The following is an 18,915-nucleotide window of genomic DNA, read 5'->3' on the forward strand; positions in this document are numbered from 1 at the left end:
TGTACTTGAGGGCAGTATTAAAGAAATGGGAGAGGATATAGATGAAGATGAGATGTGAGATATGATACTGGGAAAAGAAAATGACAGCTTTCTGAAAGACATAAGTCGAAACAAGGCCCCGGGAGTAGATGACATTCTGTTAGAACTACTGATAACCTTGGGAGAGCCAACCATGACAAAACTGTTCCATATGGTGAACAAGACATAGGAAAAAGGCAAAATACCCTTAGACTTCAAAAAGAATATAATAATTCCAATTCCAAAGAAAGCAGGTGACAAATGGTGTGAACATTACCAAACTGTTAGTTTACTGTGTCATGGTTGCAAAATACTATCATGAATTCTTTACTGAAGAGTGGGAAAACTGGTAGAAGCTGGCCTCGCAGAAGATCAATTTGGATTCTGGAGAAATGTGGGAAATGTGAGGTAATACTGGCTCCTGTGACTTCTCATAGAAGACAGGTTAAGGAAAGGCAAACCTACATATATAGCATTTATAGACTTAGAAAAAGCTTTTGACAGTGTTGAGTGGGAATACTCTCTTTGAAATTATGAGGATAGCAGGGGCAGAATACAAGGAGCAAAGGGCTATTTACAACTTCTACAGAAATCAGACAGCAGTTGTAAGAGTCAAGGGGCATGAAAGGGAATGAATGGTTGAGAAGGGAGTGAGGTAGGGTTGTAGCCTCTCCCTGATGTTATTCAGTCTGTAGATTGAGCAAGCTGTAGAGGAAACAAAAGAAAAACTTAAGAGTAGGAATTAAAGCCCAAGGAGAAGAAGTAAAAACTTTGAGGGTTGCCGATGGCATTGTAATTCTCTCAGAGACAACAAAGAACTTGGAAGACCAGTTGAACGAAATGGACAGGGCGAATGTCAGCAAAAGCAAAATGAGGATAATGGAATGTAGTCAAATTAAATCAGGTGATGCTGAGGGAATTAGATTAGGAAATGAGACACTTAAAGTAGTAAAGGAGTTTTGCTATTTGGCGAGCAAAATAACTGACGATGGTCAAAGTAGAGAGGATATAAAATGTAGACTGGCAATGGCAAGAAAAGCGTTTTGAAAGAAGAGAAATTTGTTGCACATTTGAAATAGTTTTAAAAATATGACAACAACAGCCAGAATGTTAAAAACTGCCAGAACATTAAAAACTGCCCAATGTTGTGAGCTAAATGGAATTATCTGGTTGTTTTTGCATTGCCATAGCAACTAACACAGAAGGTCTATTCAGCTAACCAGAGATCATGTGTGATGCTGAATGGTTCTTTTGTGTTAGTCACTATGTCAACGCATAAACAACTGAATAGTTTGAGTGAGTCATGACAAAGGGCAGTCTTTAATGTTTGGCAGTGTTTGTTAGTTTGGCCGGTTTTATTGCTCTTTAAAAGCTATTTTAAATGAGCTATTTGACTTTTCAACAAAATTGTATTACAGTTTATGTAGCATATGATGTTTTCCTTTTTATACACATGTTGTTTGTGAATTTTAATCTTTTTACTGTGGATGACTTGAGGAATGGTAGGCAGAACTTCCTCCTTATAACATGCAGCCTTTGGCAGACAGACAGCAGTTGCAACAGGTACCCGTATGTATTATTTGGTGGCTCCATGAACTGGCTCCTGCTGTCATCTGGGTTACTCATCATTTTTATTTTATATTATAACTAATGTTGCTCATAAGTTAGCTCTTATTGTGGACAAGTTTTGTCATATGAGACCCATTGTAATTAATGTGCGTTCAGAGACTTTTGTCTGAGGGCTGGTTACTGGAATCAAAACTAAATAATTTATTGCAATGTTGACTGCTTTTTATTAAAATTGTAAGTAAATCACTGTAGTTTCACAATAATGTCTCAGCTATGTATTTTTTTGGCAATTCGAGGGTGAGTCAAATGAAAACCTTAAATATTTTTTTAAATATCACTTTTCAACATATCTCCCCCACATTCAATGCAAGTCCTCCAGCACTTACAAAGTGCATAAATTCCTTTAGAAAAAAATTCTTTTGGTAGTCCGCGCAACCACTGATGCACCGCATAGCGTACCTCTTCATCAGAATGGAACTTGTTTCCTACCATTGCGTCTTTGAGTGGTCCAAACATATGATAAATCACTTGGGGCAAGGTCTAGTGAGTATGGTGGATGAGAAAGACACTCAAAATGCAGGTCTGTCATTGTTGCAACTGTTGTACGGGCAGTGTGGGGCCTTACACTGTCACGTTGCAAAATGACACCTGCTGACAGCAATCCACGTCGCTTTGATTTGATTGCAGGCCTCAGATGATTTTTTAGGAGATCTGTGTAAGATGCACTGTTGACAGTGGTCCCTCTAGGCTCGTAATGCTCCAAAATGATGCCTTTATCGTCCCAAAAGAGAATCAGCATAACCTTCCCTGCTGATGGTTCTGTTCGAAACTTCTTTGGTTTTGGTGATGAGGAATGTCGCCATTCCTTGCTCGCTCTCTTCGATTCCGGTGGGTGGAAGTAAACCCAGGTTTCGTCCCCAGTAACAATTCTTGCAAGGAAGCCATCGCCTCCTCTTTCTTCACAAGCACCAACACGTCATTTCAGGAGTCAGCTGCCGTGCCACCCTTCTTGCAGACGCTTTGTGAAACTGGAGGACACAATGTGGTGTGCTGACCCATGACTAATCTGTAAACATGCTGCAATGTCATTCAGTGTCACTCGGCGGTTTTCCTTCACTATGGCTTCAACCGCTGCAATGTTCTGTGGAGTCACAACTCGTTGTGCCTGACCTGGACGAGGAGCATCTTCCACCGATGTCACACCATTTGCAAACTTCCTACTCCATTCGTAGAATTGCTACTGTGAGAAACGTGCATCACCATACTGAACCTTCATTCGTCGTTGAATTTCAATAGGTTTCACATGTTCACAACACAGAAACCGAATAACAGAACGCTGTTCTTCCCTGGTTCAAGTCGCAAGTGGGGAGGCCATCTTTATACTGATACTGCGACAGTATGTGTGCATCTGCACTATGCTGCCACCTACAGGCCATTCTGCATGCTGTTTGTAGCACACTTACCAACTTACAGGGTAACGGCACGAAATTTCGATTTGTTATTAGAAATTTTAGGTTTTCATTTGACTCACCCTTGTATGTGTGTTTTTCCTGTTTAATGCCTAGGCAAGGGGAAACTACAGCCATTTTTACCAATGGAATGCAGCTTTACTGTGTGGTTAAATGAAGATAGCATCTTGGGTAAAATATTCCAGAGGTAAAATACTCACCAATTCGGACCTCTGGGCAGGGACTACTCAGGAGGATGTTGTTATTAGGAGAAACAAAACTGGCGTTCTACCGATCAGGGCATGGAATGTCAGATCCCTTAATTGGGCAGCTAGGTCAGAAAATTTAAAAAGAAAATGGGTAGGTCAAAGATAGATATGGTGGGAATTAGTGAAGTACGGTGGCAGGAGGAACAAGACTTTTGATCAGGCCAATACAGGGTTATAAGTACAAAACCAAATAGGGGTAATGCAGGAGTAGGTTTAATAATGAATAAAAAATAGGAGTGCAGGTAAGCTAGTATGAACAGCTTAGTAAATGCATTATTGTAGCCAAGATAGACACGAAGCCCACGTTTGCCACAGCAGTACAAGTTATATGCGAACTAGCTCCACAGATGGTGAAGAGTTTGAAGAAATGTATGATGAGACGAAAGAAATCATTGAGGTAGTGAGAGGAGACAAAAATTTAATAGTCATGGGGGACTGGAATTCAACAGTAGGGTAAGGAGTAGGACGACAAGTAGTAGGTGAATATGAAATGGGGATAAGGAATGAAAGAGGAAGCCGACTGGTAGAATTTTGCACAGACCATAACATAATCATAGCTAACACTTGGTTTAAGAATCATCAAAGAAGGTTGTATACATGGAATAGACCTGGAGACACTGGAAGGTTTCGGATAGATTATATAATGGTAAGACAGAGATTTAGGAACCAGGTTTTAAATTGTAAGGCATTTCCAACGGCAGATGTGGACTCTGACCACAATCCATTGGTTATGAACTGTAGACTAAAACGGAAGAAACTGCAAACAGGTAGGAATTTAAGGAGATGAGAGCTGGATAAACTGAAAGAAGCAGAGGTCGTAGAGAGTTTCAGAAAGAGCATTAGGGAATGACTGACAAGAACAGGGGAAAGAAATATGGTAGAAGAAGAATAATAGGTAGCTTTGAGAGATGAAATAATGCAGGCAGTAGAAGATCAAGTAGATAAAAAGATGAGGCCTAGTAGAAATCCTTGGGTAACAGAAGAGATATTGAATTTAATTGATGGAAGGAGAAAATAGAAAAATGCAGTAAATGAAGCAGGCAACAAGGAATACAAGCGTTTGAAAAATGAGATCGACAGGAAGCGCAAAATCGCTAAGCAGGGATGGCTAGAGGACAGATGTAAGGATGTAGAGGCATATATCACTAGGGGTAAGATAGATACTGCCTACAGGAAAATTAAAGAGACCTTTGGCGAAAATAGAACCACTTGTATGAATATCAAGAGCTCAGATGGAAAACCAGTTGTAAGCAGAAAGGGGGAAGGAGTACATAGCGGGGCTATACAAGGGTGATGTACTGGAGGGCTGTATTACGGAAATGGAAGAGGACATAGGTGAAGATGAAATGGGAGATACGATACTGCGTGAGGAGTTTCACAGAGCCCCGTGACTTGACAGCATTCCATTACAACTACTGACAGCCTTGGGAGAGCCAGCCCTGACAAATCTCTACCATCTGGTAAGCAAGATGTATGAGAAAGGCGAAATACCCTCAGACTTCAAGAAGAATATAATAATTCCAATCCCAAAGAAAGCAGGTGGTGACAGATGTGAAAATTACCGAACTATCAGTTTAATAAGTCATGGCTGCAAAATACTAACAGATGTTCTTTAGAGATGAATGGAAAAACTGGTAGAAGCTGACCTTGGGAAAGATCAGTTTGGATTCCGTAGAAATGTAGGAACATGTGAGGCAATACTGACCCTACGACTTATCTTAGAAGATAGATTAAGGAGAAGCAAACCTACATTACTAGCATTTGTAGACTTAGAGAAAGCTTTTGACAATGTTGACAGTAATACTCTCTTTCAAATTCTGAAGGTGGCAGGGGTAAAATACAGGGAGCGAAAGGCTATTTACAATTTGTACAGAAAGCAGATGGCAGTTATAAGAATCGAGGGGCATGAAAGGAAAGCAGTGGTTGGGAAGGGAGTGAGACAGGGTTGTAGCGTATCCCCGATGTTATTCAATCTGTATATTGAACAAGCAGTAAAGGAAACAAAAGAAAAATTTGGAGAAGGAATTAAAATCCATGGAGAAGAAATTAAATTTTTGAGGTTTGTTGATGACATTGTAATTCTGTCAGAGACAGCAAAGGACTTGGAAGAGGAGTTGATCAGAATAGACAGTGTCATAATAGGGGGATATAATATGAATATCAACAAAAGCAAAATGATGATAATGGAATGTAGTGAAAATAAATCAGATGATGGAATGTAGTGAAAATAAATCAGATGATGCTGAGGGAATTAGATTAGGAAATGAGACACTTAAAGTAGTAAAGGAGTTTTGCTATTTGGGGAGCAAAATAACTGATGATGGTCGAAGGAGAGAGGTATAAAATGTAGAGTGGCAATGGCAAGGAAAGCGTTTCTGAAGAAGAGAAATTTGTTAACATCGAGTATACACTTGAGCATCAGGAAGTCTTTTCTGAATGAATTTGTATGGAGTGTAGTCATGTATGGAAGTGAAACGTGGACGATAAATAGTTTAGACAAGAAAAGAATAGAAGCTTTCAAAATGTGGTGCTACAGAAGAATGCTGAAGATTAGATGGGTAGATCATATAACTAATGAGGAGGTATTGACTAGAATTAGGGAGAATAGGAATTTGTGGCACAACTCAACTAGAAGAAGGGATCGGTTGGTAGGTCACTTTGTGAGGCATCAGGGGATCACCAGTTTAGTATTGGAGGATAGCGTGGAGGGTAAAATTGCAGAGGGAGACCGAGAGATGAATACACCAAGCAGATTCAGTAGGATGTAGGTTGCAGTAGGCACTGGGAGATGAAGAAGCTTGCACAGGATAGAGTAGCATGGAGAGCTGCATCAAACCAGACTCTGGTCTGAAGAACGTAACAACAATGTCCAGGCTCTGCCAGCTAGTTGCGAGAGATACCAATTGCTGTGACGGGGCTCAGAGTGCTGCAGCGTGACAGAGCAGCACTGCAAGTAGCCAAAACAGGGATTCTAGGGGCCACAATAGCCCTATTGAATGCCCGTAAATGGGCCTCGATGTATTATCCGGCACTGAATTTGAGACACGACGCGACCAGTGCCTGGCAGTCACAGATGACATGCTGACCTAGAGACTGCCACCAAATGAATCGAACATCGAGCATCTGGCTGTCCACTGCGAAGCAGTCTCACGGAACTCTGACACCGGGACTTTCATATTTACTGGCTTCTTATAGTGTTAGTACTGTCACACAGCTGTGCTAAAAACGGTGATCCTTTGCTGGATGTTGTAACATTCAGTGAACTTGTTAAGTTATGGACAGCTAATATAAACTGTTCATACACTACTCACAAGCAGACCACAGATTGTTACTGTGTCAGCAATTTGTTGTTGTGACTGCTTCTGGTGACTGAATTGTTTTATCGTTCCTTGTCTACCTGAGGGCGAGTTCTTGCATACTGAATGCTTGTGTGGATGTCACCAGTATATACAGGGTGACACAGAATAACGAAAATGTTTGACATGAGTGGTGGCACCCACGAACAGGTGGCAGCACTGCATGTTCGTGACAGTTAGCAAGTAAACAGTCCACCTTTTCAGTAATTGTGATCAGTGGAACGGACGACAGCATTCGTTAGCCAAAAAAATATTTTATAAAAAGAATGGTAGTTTGGTAGCGGTGGAGAGGGTGTTTCGACATTTTTATAATTTAGGACGTCATGATGCCGTTCCGTCAAAACGGGTGATAAAATTTTGGATTCATAACTTTGAAGAGACTGGACCTGCCGTCAAGAAGAAACTGACAGGATGACCAAAAAGGGTGCATTCTCCAGCAAACACTGAGTCCGTGTTACATAGCCCACGGTGTTCAATTCATGAGCGAGCAGGAGTGGTTGGAGTGTCTCGGGAGAATATTCGCAGCATTCTTCATCTCGATTTAAAATTTCATCCGTACAAACTACAGATGGTGCAACAATTGAAGGGCAATGGTTACCGGTTACGATTATGAGTCTGTCAACAAATGATAACAAAAATAAACAATGAAAATGGATTTCTGAACAAGTTGTGGATGTCAGATGAGGTACATTTTCATCTCACAGGCTATGTGAATTAACAGAACTACCGTTACTGGGCAAACACAAATCCTAAAGATGTTCGTGAGCACTCCTTACACGCTAGTAAAGCGGCAGTACGGTGTGGTATTTCATCACGTGGCATTATCGGAGCGTATTTTTTCACAAGTGTGCAGGGAAACCCAATAACTGTCAGTGTCGATTGTTACGTGGAGATGTTAAGAACTTTCCTTACACGTGCATTGAACAACTTTCCAAATGGTCAACAAGCCCGGTTTCGACAGGACAGCGACATCACACTCTGCACGGCAGTCAGTGGCGTATGTACGAGAATCGTTTGGCAACCGTGTGATCTCACGATTTGGTAAGATTCCCTAGCCCCCTAGATCACCAGATTTATCCGTTTTTGATTTTTTCTTGTGGGGCTACTTCAAGAGCAAAGTCTACATGTAGACCAAGAATCCTGCACGAGTTAAAACACAGAATTCGTAATGCAATTCGCATATCCCAGTTGAGATGTTGCAGTGGTCAATGAGGAATATCAACAACAGATTTCACGAATGTATTCGTACAGGACGACACCATCTAAAGGACGTAATTTAAAAAAAATGATAAATGCCATCTATGTTTCGTAAATGGCAAAGTTGTAAGGCTTCAATTACTATGAATGCAATTTCTTTCCTTCATCACTTCTAGTTTTATTGGATTGTGGAAATGTTCTCATTTTTCTGTGTTACCCTGTACTGCTCATTGGCACTGTGGGTTGGTTCCTCCCATCACCTAGATAACATGTCTCTTTTATTGTATGTCATAACTAATGTGTGATATGTCCTACATGACCCATTTTAAATGTTGTGTATTTCAGAGCCTCTGGCTTGAAGATAGTCTCATAAACCAAAACTGGTCACTGTAATCAAAAATAAATTATTCATTCTTTAAACTGTAATAGATTGTTGACTACAAACTACATCTATGAATAACTGTACTGTGATGTGGTTAATATTCCTGTATTGGTTCAACAGGTGCCTGTGAGTTATACATGTATGAACCCCATGCATAACTCTACTTTCTTCAACAACATGTCGTCAATTTGTGCAAAATGAGTTAATAGCTTCAGCAAAACCATCATTTACTGTTTTCATTGCTGCTGCTTCTTTGCTTGGGTCAACAATAATACTTGTACTTCCTTTTCAATAAAAAACAAAAAATAAAAATCTGCCTCCCGATTAAAAAGTATAATGAAAAAATGGCAGCAATGTATACCTCTATCAGTGCCACAGCAGAATTACAGCACACTGAACTCGTGTTGGCACTGCAGCTGTACGAGGTGGAGCGGGCGGAGACGGTGCCGTGCTCGGTGGTACTGACGCCGACGTCGGTGCTGACGTGCCGCGAGCACTGGTGGCCGCGCTGGGTGGGCGTCGGCAGCCCCGGGGGCGGCGCGGAGGGGCGGCACGGGCGGGCGGAGACCCTCGCCCGGGCGCCGCTCGCCGACATCACGTCCGTCACGGTCGCCACCGACAGCGACAGCTGGTGCATCCTGGTGAGTCCGGACTGCTCTGGGGTAGCCGTGGTACTTTAAAAAAAAATGCAATGTGAGGTGGATACAAAAGGCTGTTCAGTTTGTTACAAAAGCCTCTATTTAGCAGTCCGACAGTAGTTAAGTGGGATTTTCATAACTGGGTAAGCTGATCCACACGTCACACGTGTCTCGGTAATTTGCACCGTAATTTGGCACGCTAAATCGAATCGGGGTGTGCCACGAGATGTTGCGTCTCGTGACAGATCAAAATATTGCAGAGCAGAACACGACGTCACGAAACAGACGTAGTGTTCGGTGTAGCTACTACTTTGAGTGTGAGGTTGCTGTTAGATATGTATGAAAGAAGTTTAACTTGTACGTCTCACATTTTTGTTCTCGACTCGGCCCTCAAAGCTGCAATTACTACTTTAAATTATAAAACAATACTATTTCTTCTACACTGCATTTTAGTAATGAACTTTCCATGCCTGTCGTAAGTTAACATGTGATATATTTTCCTATCTTTCAAATCCGTCAGCAACTGCACTCCAGTGTTATGCTAATGTCTCAAGTTACAAGACTCTCTTCATTCTGAAAAGTTCTTGTAGCTCCATTTGCATTATTGGTAAACCCTCCGTCCTGTGCACAAGATGCATGTTGTCCCTCAATGTAACTTTACATGTGAACAACAACAACAAAAAAGCCAACACACAATATCTGAATATTTATGTTGGACATGTTTTAAAATAGTATTTTTTATTATATAAATTAGTTTTGTTGCAGTTCTCTTTCATTGTTAAGAAGGTGTACAGATATGACTCAATTCTGTAGAGTGTTTGTATCATTACAGGTGTCATGTTTATTGTAGTGACAAATGGTGGTGAGTTGTAAATAGACTTTTTTATTTACAGATGTAGGTACCATCTTTTTTTTTTTAAAAAAAAAAAAAAAAAGGGATGTAGTGGTAGTACAAATTAAATATTTAGTTAGCACGAGGAAATAAACTACAGATAAGTTATAAATCTAAAGAGGCAACAGCTTATTTCAGAGTGAAAGCCGTCTTTATAATATAATTGGTTAATGATAGCTGGCATAAGCGGTATTAGCATTAAGCGGTACTGTTATACTTCTTTAACAAAGTGTGCCCATACAGTTTCTGCAAGTTGCTTGTGTTTGGTTAATCATATCTTGCCTCATTCTGCACCCCACCAGCTAAATATGATAAATGAATTAACCAGTAAGTAAACAAATGAATCAACAGAAGGTAATAAAAAGCTTCCGTGTTCTACCGTCTACATTAGCTTCTGTGATACGAAAAATTTCCACAGGCTAATGTGATGAGCCGCTACAAAACATTTGATTGGATTATTTTAAACCACCTTCTCCATTTATTTATTAGGGTTCTGTACCTCAGTTGGTAAAAATGGAACCGTGGTAGTATCACTTTATTGTCCATCTGTCGGTCTCTGTTTGTCTGTGTGTCCAATTGTTAAAGCCCTTTTTTCTCGTGTATGGGCAGACATATCAAGCTGACACTTATTACACATACTGAGGTCTGTACTCCCTTGTCGGTGTAAAACAGTGAAGCTTCCAAGTCAATGCAACAAAAGATACGGCCATTGATGTTACGTATTTTGATACTCGCAAACTCGCTCATTGAAACCTATATGGTTCCTCTCGTTGACGTGTATCATGAAATTTGGCAAGAAGCAAGGTTTCACAGTACAAGTAAAGGAAAATATCTGAAAATTGTTAATTTGTAATTGTAATGCACGAAAAAATATTTCTTTTGTCGTTTGTTATCTGATGTGGAACTGAAATTGAAACAATCAGTAGTTCTGCATTCAAGCTGACTGGGTTGCAGTGGTAAAAGTCAAACATTAGGGGCAAGGAATGTCTTTATTGTTCTTATGATGTGTTTTGGAATTAATCTATCATTAGATGTCCAAGAACAGTTTCTGCACTTAGATATAGCATTTCGAGTTATATGTGAAACATTCCAAAACTACACACATCAAAAACATTTGCATCACCCCGGCTCCCAGAACCCCTGAAGACAGATGTTGACTGTGGATATTGTATCACAGACACAGTCTCTTTGACTGTTCAGAGATGTCACTAAACCCACCCGTAGATGTAAATAACCATGCACGAGCAACGCCTATTAGACGGAGAGGGACTGACAACTGATCAGTTCCAGTCATCCCACCAGGAAGGAGGTACACGGCTCATGTTGTCTGTAGTTCAACAATACCAAGATGGTTAACACTGCAGTTCGATCGCGTCCACATTGTTACTTTCATCCAGGAAGGGCTCTCAACAAGGGAAGTGGCCAGGCATCTCAGAGTGAACCAAAGCGATGTTGTTCGGACATGGAGGAGATGCAGAGAGACAGGAACTGTCGATGATATGCCTTGCTTAGGCCACCTGAAGGCTACTACTGTAGTGGATGACCGCTACCTATGGATTATGGCTTGGAGGAACCCTGACAGCAATGCCACCATGTTGAATAATGCTTTTTGTGCAACCACAGGACATCATGTTACAACTCAAAATTGTACGCAATAGGCTGCATGATGTCCATGGCGAGGTCCATCTTTGTAACCACGGTACAGATGGGCCCAACAACATGCTGAATGGACCGCTCAAGATTGGCATCACTTTCTCTTCATCGATGAGTGTCACATATGCCTTCAACCAGACAATTGTCTGAGACATGTTTGGAGTCCACCCTGTCAGGCTGAATGCCTTGGACACACTGTCCAGCAAGTGCAGTAAGGTGGAGGTTCCCTGCTGTTTTGGGGTGGCATTATGTGGGGCCAACGCACGCCGTTGGTTGTCACAGAAGGCACCATTACGGCTGTACGATACATGGATGCCATATTCCGACCGACAGTGGAACCGTATTGGCAGCATATTGGCGAGGCATTCGTCTTTGTGGACGAAAATTCGTGCCCCATCGTGCACATCTTGTGAACGACTTTCTTCAGGATAATGACATCGCTTGACTAGAGTGGCCAGCATGTTCTCCAGACATGAACCCTATCAAACCTGCCTGGGATAGATTGAAAAGGGCTGTGGATAGTATGCTATGACGAATAGAGGCATGCATCAATGCAAGAGGACATGCTACTGGGTATCAGGAGTACCAGTGTGTACATCAGTCTGGACCACCACCTCTCTAGGTCTCACTGCATGGTGGTACAACATGCAATGTGTGGTTTTCATGAGCAATAAAAAGGGCAGAAATGATGCTTATGTTGATCTCTATTCCATTTTCCTGTGCATGTTCCGGAACTCTCAAAACCGAGGTAATGCAAAACTTTTTTTGATGTACGCAGTAATCGCTCCTGGGTATCTGATGGATAAATTCTGAAACAGGGGATATAGGCATAAGATCATTTCTGGCCTGGTGTTTGACTTTTAGCATTGTGACCCAGTCAGCCTGTTCGGAGAATTGCTGGTTACTATAATAATAGTCTCATGCCACTTGCACGACTTTGTTACATTTGAGTTATTGAAGTTAAAACACTTTTGAAAATTTTGGAATCTCTGGGACCAATGGGTTAAGCCATTTTGTTTTGGCTTATCTAGCGTGGTGCTACGGTTCTATGGAGCACTCTGTAGGCATATACTTCCAAATAAAATTAGTTAGATTACTTTTTGGCCAGTATCAGTGTCAATAACAGGCAAAAATGGTAGAGATTCTTGATTCCCAGAAGGATGAACTGTCTATACATATAATTAAATTTGTAAAAAACCCTCAGTGCACGAGTCTTACTCACATCTGGCCAATTTTTTTTTTTTAAAGTAGCAGTATTTCCCCTCTTTTTTATTCTGTTCTCTCTCTCTCTCTCTCTCTCTCTCTCTCTGTGTGTGTGTGTGTGTGTGTGTGTGTGTGTGTGTGTGTGTGTGTGTGTCCGACTTCTTTTTCTCTTTCCCTCAGTCCGTCTTTACTTCCACTTTCTCTCTCTCTCTCTCTCTCTCTCTCTCTCTCTCTCTCTCTCTCTCTCTCTGTGTGTGTGTGTGTGTGTGTGTGTGTGTGTGTGTGTGTGTGCGTGTGCGCGTCCAACTTCTTTTTCTCTTTCCCTCAGTCCATCTTTACTTCACACTTTCTCCCTCCCTCCCTCTCTCTCTCTCTCTCTCTGTCTGTCTGTCTGTCTGTCTGTGTGTGTGTGTGTGTGTGTGTGTGTCCAACTTCTTTTTCTCTTTGCCTCAGTCCATCTTTACTTCTTACTTTCACCTTCTACACACATAAAAAAAAAGTTTTGCATCAACTCGGTTCTGAGAGATCCGTAACCTGTACAGAAAATTGGAATAGAGATCAACATAAAAGTCATTTCCACCCTTTTTATTGCTCATGAAAACCACACATTGCATGTTGTACCACCATACAGCGAGACCTTCAGATGTGGTGGTCCAGATTGATGTACGCACCGCTACCTCTGATACCCAGTAGCATGTCCTCTTGCGTTGATGCATGCCTCTATTCACCGTGGCATACTATCCACAAGTTCATTAAGGCATTGTTGGTCCAGATTGTCCCACTCCTCAATGGTGATTCAGGGTAGATCCCTCAGAGTGGTTGGTGGGTCACATCATCCATAAACAGCCCTTTTCAATCTATGCCAGGCATGTTCAATAAGGATCATGTCTGGAGAACATGCTGGCCACTTTAGTCCAGCGATGTCATTATCCTGAAGGAGGTCATGATGGGGACGCAAATTGTTGTCCATGAAGATGAATGCCTTGCCAACATGTTGCCAATATGGTTGCACTATTGTCGGATGGCATTCACGTATCGTACACCATTACGGCACCTTCCGTGACCACCAGCAGCGTACGTCAACCTCACATAATGCCTCCCGAAAACATCGGGGAACCAAAACATCATAACATGATGTCCTGTGGCTCTACAAAAAAGATTATTCAACACGGTGGAGTTGCTGTCAGGGTTCCTTCGAGCCATAATCCATAGGTAGCAGTCATCCACTGCAGTAGTAGCCCTTGGGCAGTCTGAGCGAGGCATGTCATTAACAGTTCGTGTCTCTCTCTATCTCCTCCATGACCAAACAACATTGCTTTGATTCACTGCGAGACGCCTGGACACTTCACTTGTTGAGAGCCCTTCCTAGCACAAAGTTGCAATGCAAACATTATCAAATCGCGGTATTGGCCATCTAGGCACGGTTGAACTACAGACAACATGAGCCGTGTACCTCCTTCCTGGTGGAATGACTGGAGCTGATCAGCTGTCGGACCCCCTCTGTCTAATAGGTGCTTTGCTCATGCACAGTTGTTGTTTGCATCATTGGGCGGGTTTAGTGACATCTCTGAACAGTCAAAGGGACTGTGTCTGTGATACAATATCCACAGTCAACATCTGTTTTCAGGAGTTCTGGAAAACGGGATGATGCAAAACTTTTTTTGATGTGTGTATCATCTCTGGACTGAATCTGGCACAGACTTCATATTGCTGGACAATAATGCCCGACCTCATACAGCACAGGTGGTTGATGTACTTTGGAAACAGAAGATATCAGACACATGGTGTGGCTTGCAGTAATTTGAATCCCATAGAGCATGTGTGAGATGCACTAGGGACACAGTTGCATCATGCCAGAATCCACCAACCACTCCCCAAGACTTGCGAGCAGCTCTGTGGGAAGAATGGGCGTTATTGCCTCAACGTGAGACCGATGACGTCATTCACTGCATGTCCTGTCGTTGTCAGGCCTGTATTGCTGCCAGAGGTGGTCACACCCCAATCTGAGTGCATTAACCAGTTGTCGGAATCTGTGTGTAACTCTGTTAAGGTGGAAAAAACAAAGAACATTTTTGTCTACAATTGTGCATGTTGCAGTTGTTTAAATTCTGTATTCTTTATAGTGTTTCTACTTTACTATCACACGACTATACTGTTTTGTGGCAAAATAAATGCAACCTTGCAAAATTTTGGTTTGTCGCTTTAATTTTGGACACCAATATAGATCCATTACATTCAACACAAAACAAAACGAATAAATTCCCTCCAATGAACTTCTCCTTAAAAATAAAAATAAAAAAAATAAAAATAAAAATGATTTTGTCAGTGCCAAGGCTCATGGTGACTGTCTTTTGCAATTCTTGAGCTGTGATATTTATAGATTGCTATTTTGCCCAACTTTTTTTCAATACATGACATCTGCAACTGTCACTGCTGGTAATATTGATATCAAGCACAGTTCTACAGTGAATTTATAACTACTTTAACTACCTTGCAAAGGGTAAATGGAACATTCTCATATTGTGCTACATCAGAATCAGTTCCACAATAATTTATTAAAAGCTCCAGTTGATGAAGCTAAGGGTTCTCTTTCACCAGGACAGTGTGCACAACCACAACCACACATCTGTTTTTCCATGGCAAAATTTATGGAATTAAGCTACGAGCTGCTACCTACCCACCACACTCTCCATATTTATCTTGGAGTGACTTCTGCATCCTCACAGACCTCAAACATTGACTCGGTCAGAAGAAATTTGTGGCCAGTGAAGACATAGTGCTTGAAACAAACTTCTATTTTCCCTACTTTGAAAAATAGTATTTCTTGGAAGGATTAAAAAAATGCATAACAGTTGAGATAGGTACTGAGCTGAAAGGATAGAATGTTGATAAAATAAAGTGTTTCTTTTATAACATTATTCTGTATACAAAAGTCACAGACTTATCAGTCTACCGTCGTAAGTAATGGCTATTCATTCTGCCTCCTGGTAACTTTATTTTACTTCGGTGACGGTACGTGTGCCCCTGTTGCAGGAGTTCTCGTGCCGCGAGGTGCACGCCACGAGCGGAGACTGGGTGCTGTACTTCGCGTCGCCGCGCGAGATGATCGCCTTCAGGGAGGCCCTGCGCACGCTCTGGCCTTCCGTGTCGAAGGTAGGTCGGCTGCTCGGCTGTGCTGGCAGTTCTCGTATTTTATGTCACTTCTGAATGGCAATTCTGAGTGTGCAGTGTCTGTCGTGCGACTGTGCTTCACGACATACTGCACGGGATGCAGAGTAGATTGCGGGCAGGACAGAACAGGTGATTGTGGCAGGGACGATATGGAAAGGAGAAATTGCTACTCGTCACACAGAGGAGACAGTCAGTCACGGAAGGGCATAATAAATAAGAATGCTATATATTATAATCTTTCTGTAGTTCAAGACCACAATCATATACATTAATACTGTTTAAATGAATGCTTTGCCATTTGACTGTATAGGTTGTTTGTGCAATAGAAAAAACAATCTATGCAATCAAATGGCAAACTTTCATTTGAACAATATTAGATATATTTTTGAATGAAGGCATGTCGCTTGAGGCTGTTAAAATATTATTTACTCCAATTGCAGTTTTGACAAATGGTCGTCATCAAGTGTTGTTAAAGCAGTCGGTTATCAAATAGAATACACTCTAGGTAGAAAATTATCAAATGTTTAAAAATAAAAATTTGACGTTAGTTATGTTAGGTGATGGGACTCACTCAACAACATAAGGTATCACAAGCTGGAACATAGTTCTCAGCAGTGTATGAGGTGCTACAAAAAAAATTTCCGAGAATTTCACTGTAAAAATTGGAAAACTATACTTACATCCTAATTTCCTCTGTCACCTTCAAAGAAGTCACATCAAAGAAGTCACATAAGGAATGATCCCAGTGTTGTTCCCATTTTTTGAAGCACCCCCGGTAGCACGCGGGATGAAGGGTGTTAGGGATGTGTTGTGATTCATCTCAGATGTTCTAAGTCGAGTCAAAATGTCACACTTTCGACAGAATTTTCATCTTCAGGGATAGGTAGAAGTAGGACGGTGCTAGGTCTGGAAAGTAGGGAGGGTGGGGAGTGTTCCCATGTTGGCCGGGAATTCCTTCACACCGAGCTAGGCATGCTCAGCTGCTTTGTCACGGCACACCGATTGACCTTTCTTTTTCCATAACTCTGGCCATTTGTGTCAAACATTATCCCTTAGTCACCTCAAAGGCATTCAGTAAAGTTGTCCGTTCATAGGCTGATCAAGTGGAACAAAATTATGCACTATTCCCCATATGTCAAAAAATACGATCGGCACCGACTTCGTATCACTGCGATCTTGTCGACCTCGCCCTTTTTTTGGCCTCAGAGAAGATGGCATTTTCCATTGTGATGACTGTGCGTTGTTTCAGTGTTGTAACCACAGACCCGAGATTCACCAACTGTTATGACTCTAGATAATGATTTTGGACACACTCGAACTCTTTGTTGCAGCTCAGTGCATATTCAAATCCTGAGGTTTCGTCAGTCGATTCTGTGAAGATGAGCGACATACCCTGCTGCAATTCGTCGTACATTCAGTTCCTCGGCTAGAATTTGTTGACACGTACCGTACGATTGCTCGAGTCTCACCGTGAATTGTCTGCCCTCAGTCTCTGTGAATCAGCTCGCGGACTTTCGTGATCGTTTCTGGTGTCGTACACATTGAGGGTGGAGCAGAATGTTTGTAGTCTGCCACAAATTGTCAGCCTTTGTCGAAGAGCTCGAACCACTCAAATTTTCTCGTTCGACTCGGTGTACTCTCACCGAATGCCTCTGTCAGCAAGCGTGGGTTTCAGCTGCAGTGTTGTTCAACTCAAAACAGAATTTGATGCGAATCTGTTGCTCCTTCACATTATCCATTTCACAATTCACAGTAGCACTGAAACACGTCCTGACGTGCACCACTACAACTCACAACTGCACGTGGAAAAAATTACACAACTTTTTGCCGCAGTAACTGACACTTGTATCTCGATGCATATAGTGGTGGAATGCCGTGCTGCTACCGGTTCGACAGTGAAATTCTCAGATATTTTGGGTAACATCTCATAAAACCAAATAACTTCCGTGGGAACTGCCGTCCACACACCACATGAAAAAGCAGATAAAATATCGGCAAACAGCTGTCACCACTGATGTCCAGTGTAAACACGAGTGTCAAAATCTCATGTAGGAGGCAGGTGGACCACTGTGACATCAAAGTGACAAAACTGCTCACCAAGTCCTTCATCTGACATAGAAAACTCTCTCTCTCTCTCTCTCTCTCTCTCTCTCTCTCTCTCTCTCTCACACACACACACACACACACACACACACACACACACACACACACACATGACCACTGTCATCTCTGGGACCCGAGGCCTCACAGTTCTTTGTCTGAGGTGAATAGCAGTCTTTGCTGGGGAGGGTAGTGGGGTGTAAATGTATACAGTGTTTGGGAAAGTGGGGAGACGGTTGTTACATATGCCTCATGACGACAGGGTGCAGGAGGTCGAGCAGTCAGGATTAGATAGTGGGCATCCAGGGCTGTCGTTAAATGACAAAACAGGAAATTAGTTACAATAAGGAGGATATATTTCAATGTGTGGTGTACGAGGGGCGCACCTAGGGTCGGAAGTTGCCAGGTTTAGGTCAGTGTAGGAGGTCGTAAATAACTGAAATGGGCAACAGAAGAGGAAGTGGTTCATGTTAACTTACGTTGGTGGCTGGTCGTGAAAAGCAGAGCCAGAGGCTCTGCCTTCCAAAAAGACGTCTGTTCTGCTCGACGTCTGGATTACAAGAGAGAGAAGCAACTGCAGAACACTCCAGCATCCACTCCCGAGTTCGAGTCTCGGTCGGGCACACAGTTTTAATCTGCCAGGAAGTTTCATATCAGTGCACACTCCACTGCAGAGTGAAAGTCTCATTCTGGAAACATCCCCCAGGCTGTGGCTAAGCTGTGTCTCCGCAATATCCTTTCTTTCAGGAATACTAGTTCTGCAAGGTTTGCAGGAGGGCTTCTGTAAAGTTTGGAAGGTAGGAGACGAGGTACTGGCAGAAGTAAAGCTGTGAGGACCGGGCGTGAGTCGTGCTTTGGTAGCTCAGATGGTAGAGCACTTGCCCGCGAAAGGCAAAGGTCCCGAGTTCGAGTCTCGGTCGGGCACACAGGGAGTTTCATCCACACACGTGATTGGTATCCTACGCACACTATTGGTTAAAACCAGAGGTGTGAATTCGCTGGCAGTTTCAGCAGAGGGC

The 18,915-nt window shown here is 42.2% G+C and overlaps 1 protein-coding gene across 1 annotated transcript in view; it reads left to right on the forward strand.

The window, feature by feature from the left end:
- LOC126108285 (uncharacterized) overlaps positions 1 to 16,242 on the forward strand; it is a 235,549-nt gene extending 219,307 nt beyond the window's left edge. Inside the window, exons 18-20 of the mRNA XM_049913509.1 lie at positions 8,656 to 8,880; positions 15,659 to 15,778; positions 16,237 to 16,242. Coding sequence (XP_049769466.1) covers positions 8,656 to 8,880; positions 15,659 to 15,778; positions 16,237 to 16,242 — 351 coding nt within the window. The remainder of the gene's footprint in view (positions 1 to 8,655; positions 8,881 to 15,658; positions 15,779 to 16,236) is intronic.
- Positions 16,243 to 18,915: the final 2,673 nt, after the last annotated feature.

Source organism: Schistocerca cancellata, chromosome 11 (genome assembly GCF_023864275.1).
Source record: "Schistocerca cancellata isolate TAMUIC-IGC-003103 chromosome 11, iqSchCanc2.1, whole genome shotgun sequence".
Classification (NCBI taxonomy): domain Eukaryota; kingdom Metazoa; phylum Arthropoda; class Insecta; order Orthoptera; family Acrididae; genus Schistocerca; species Schistocerca cancellata.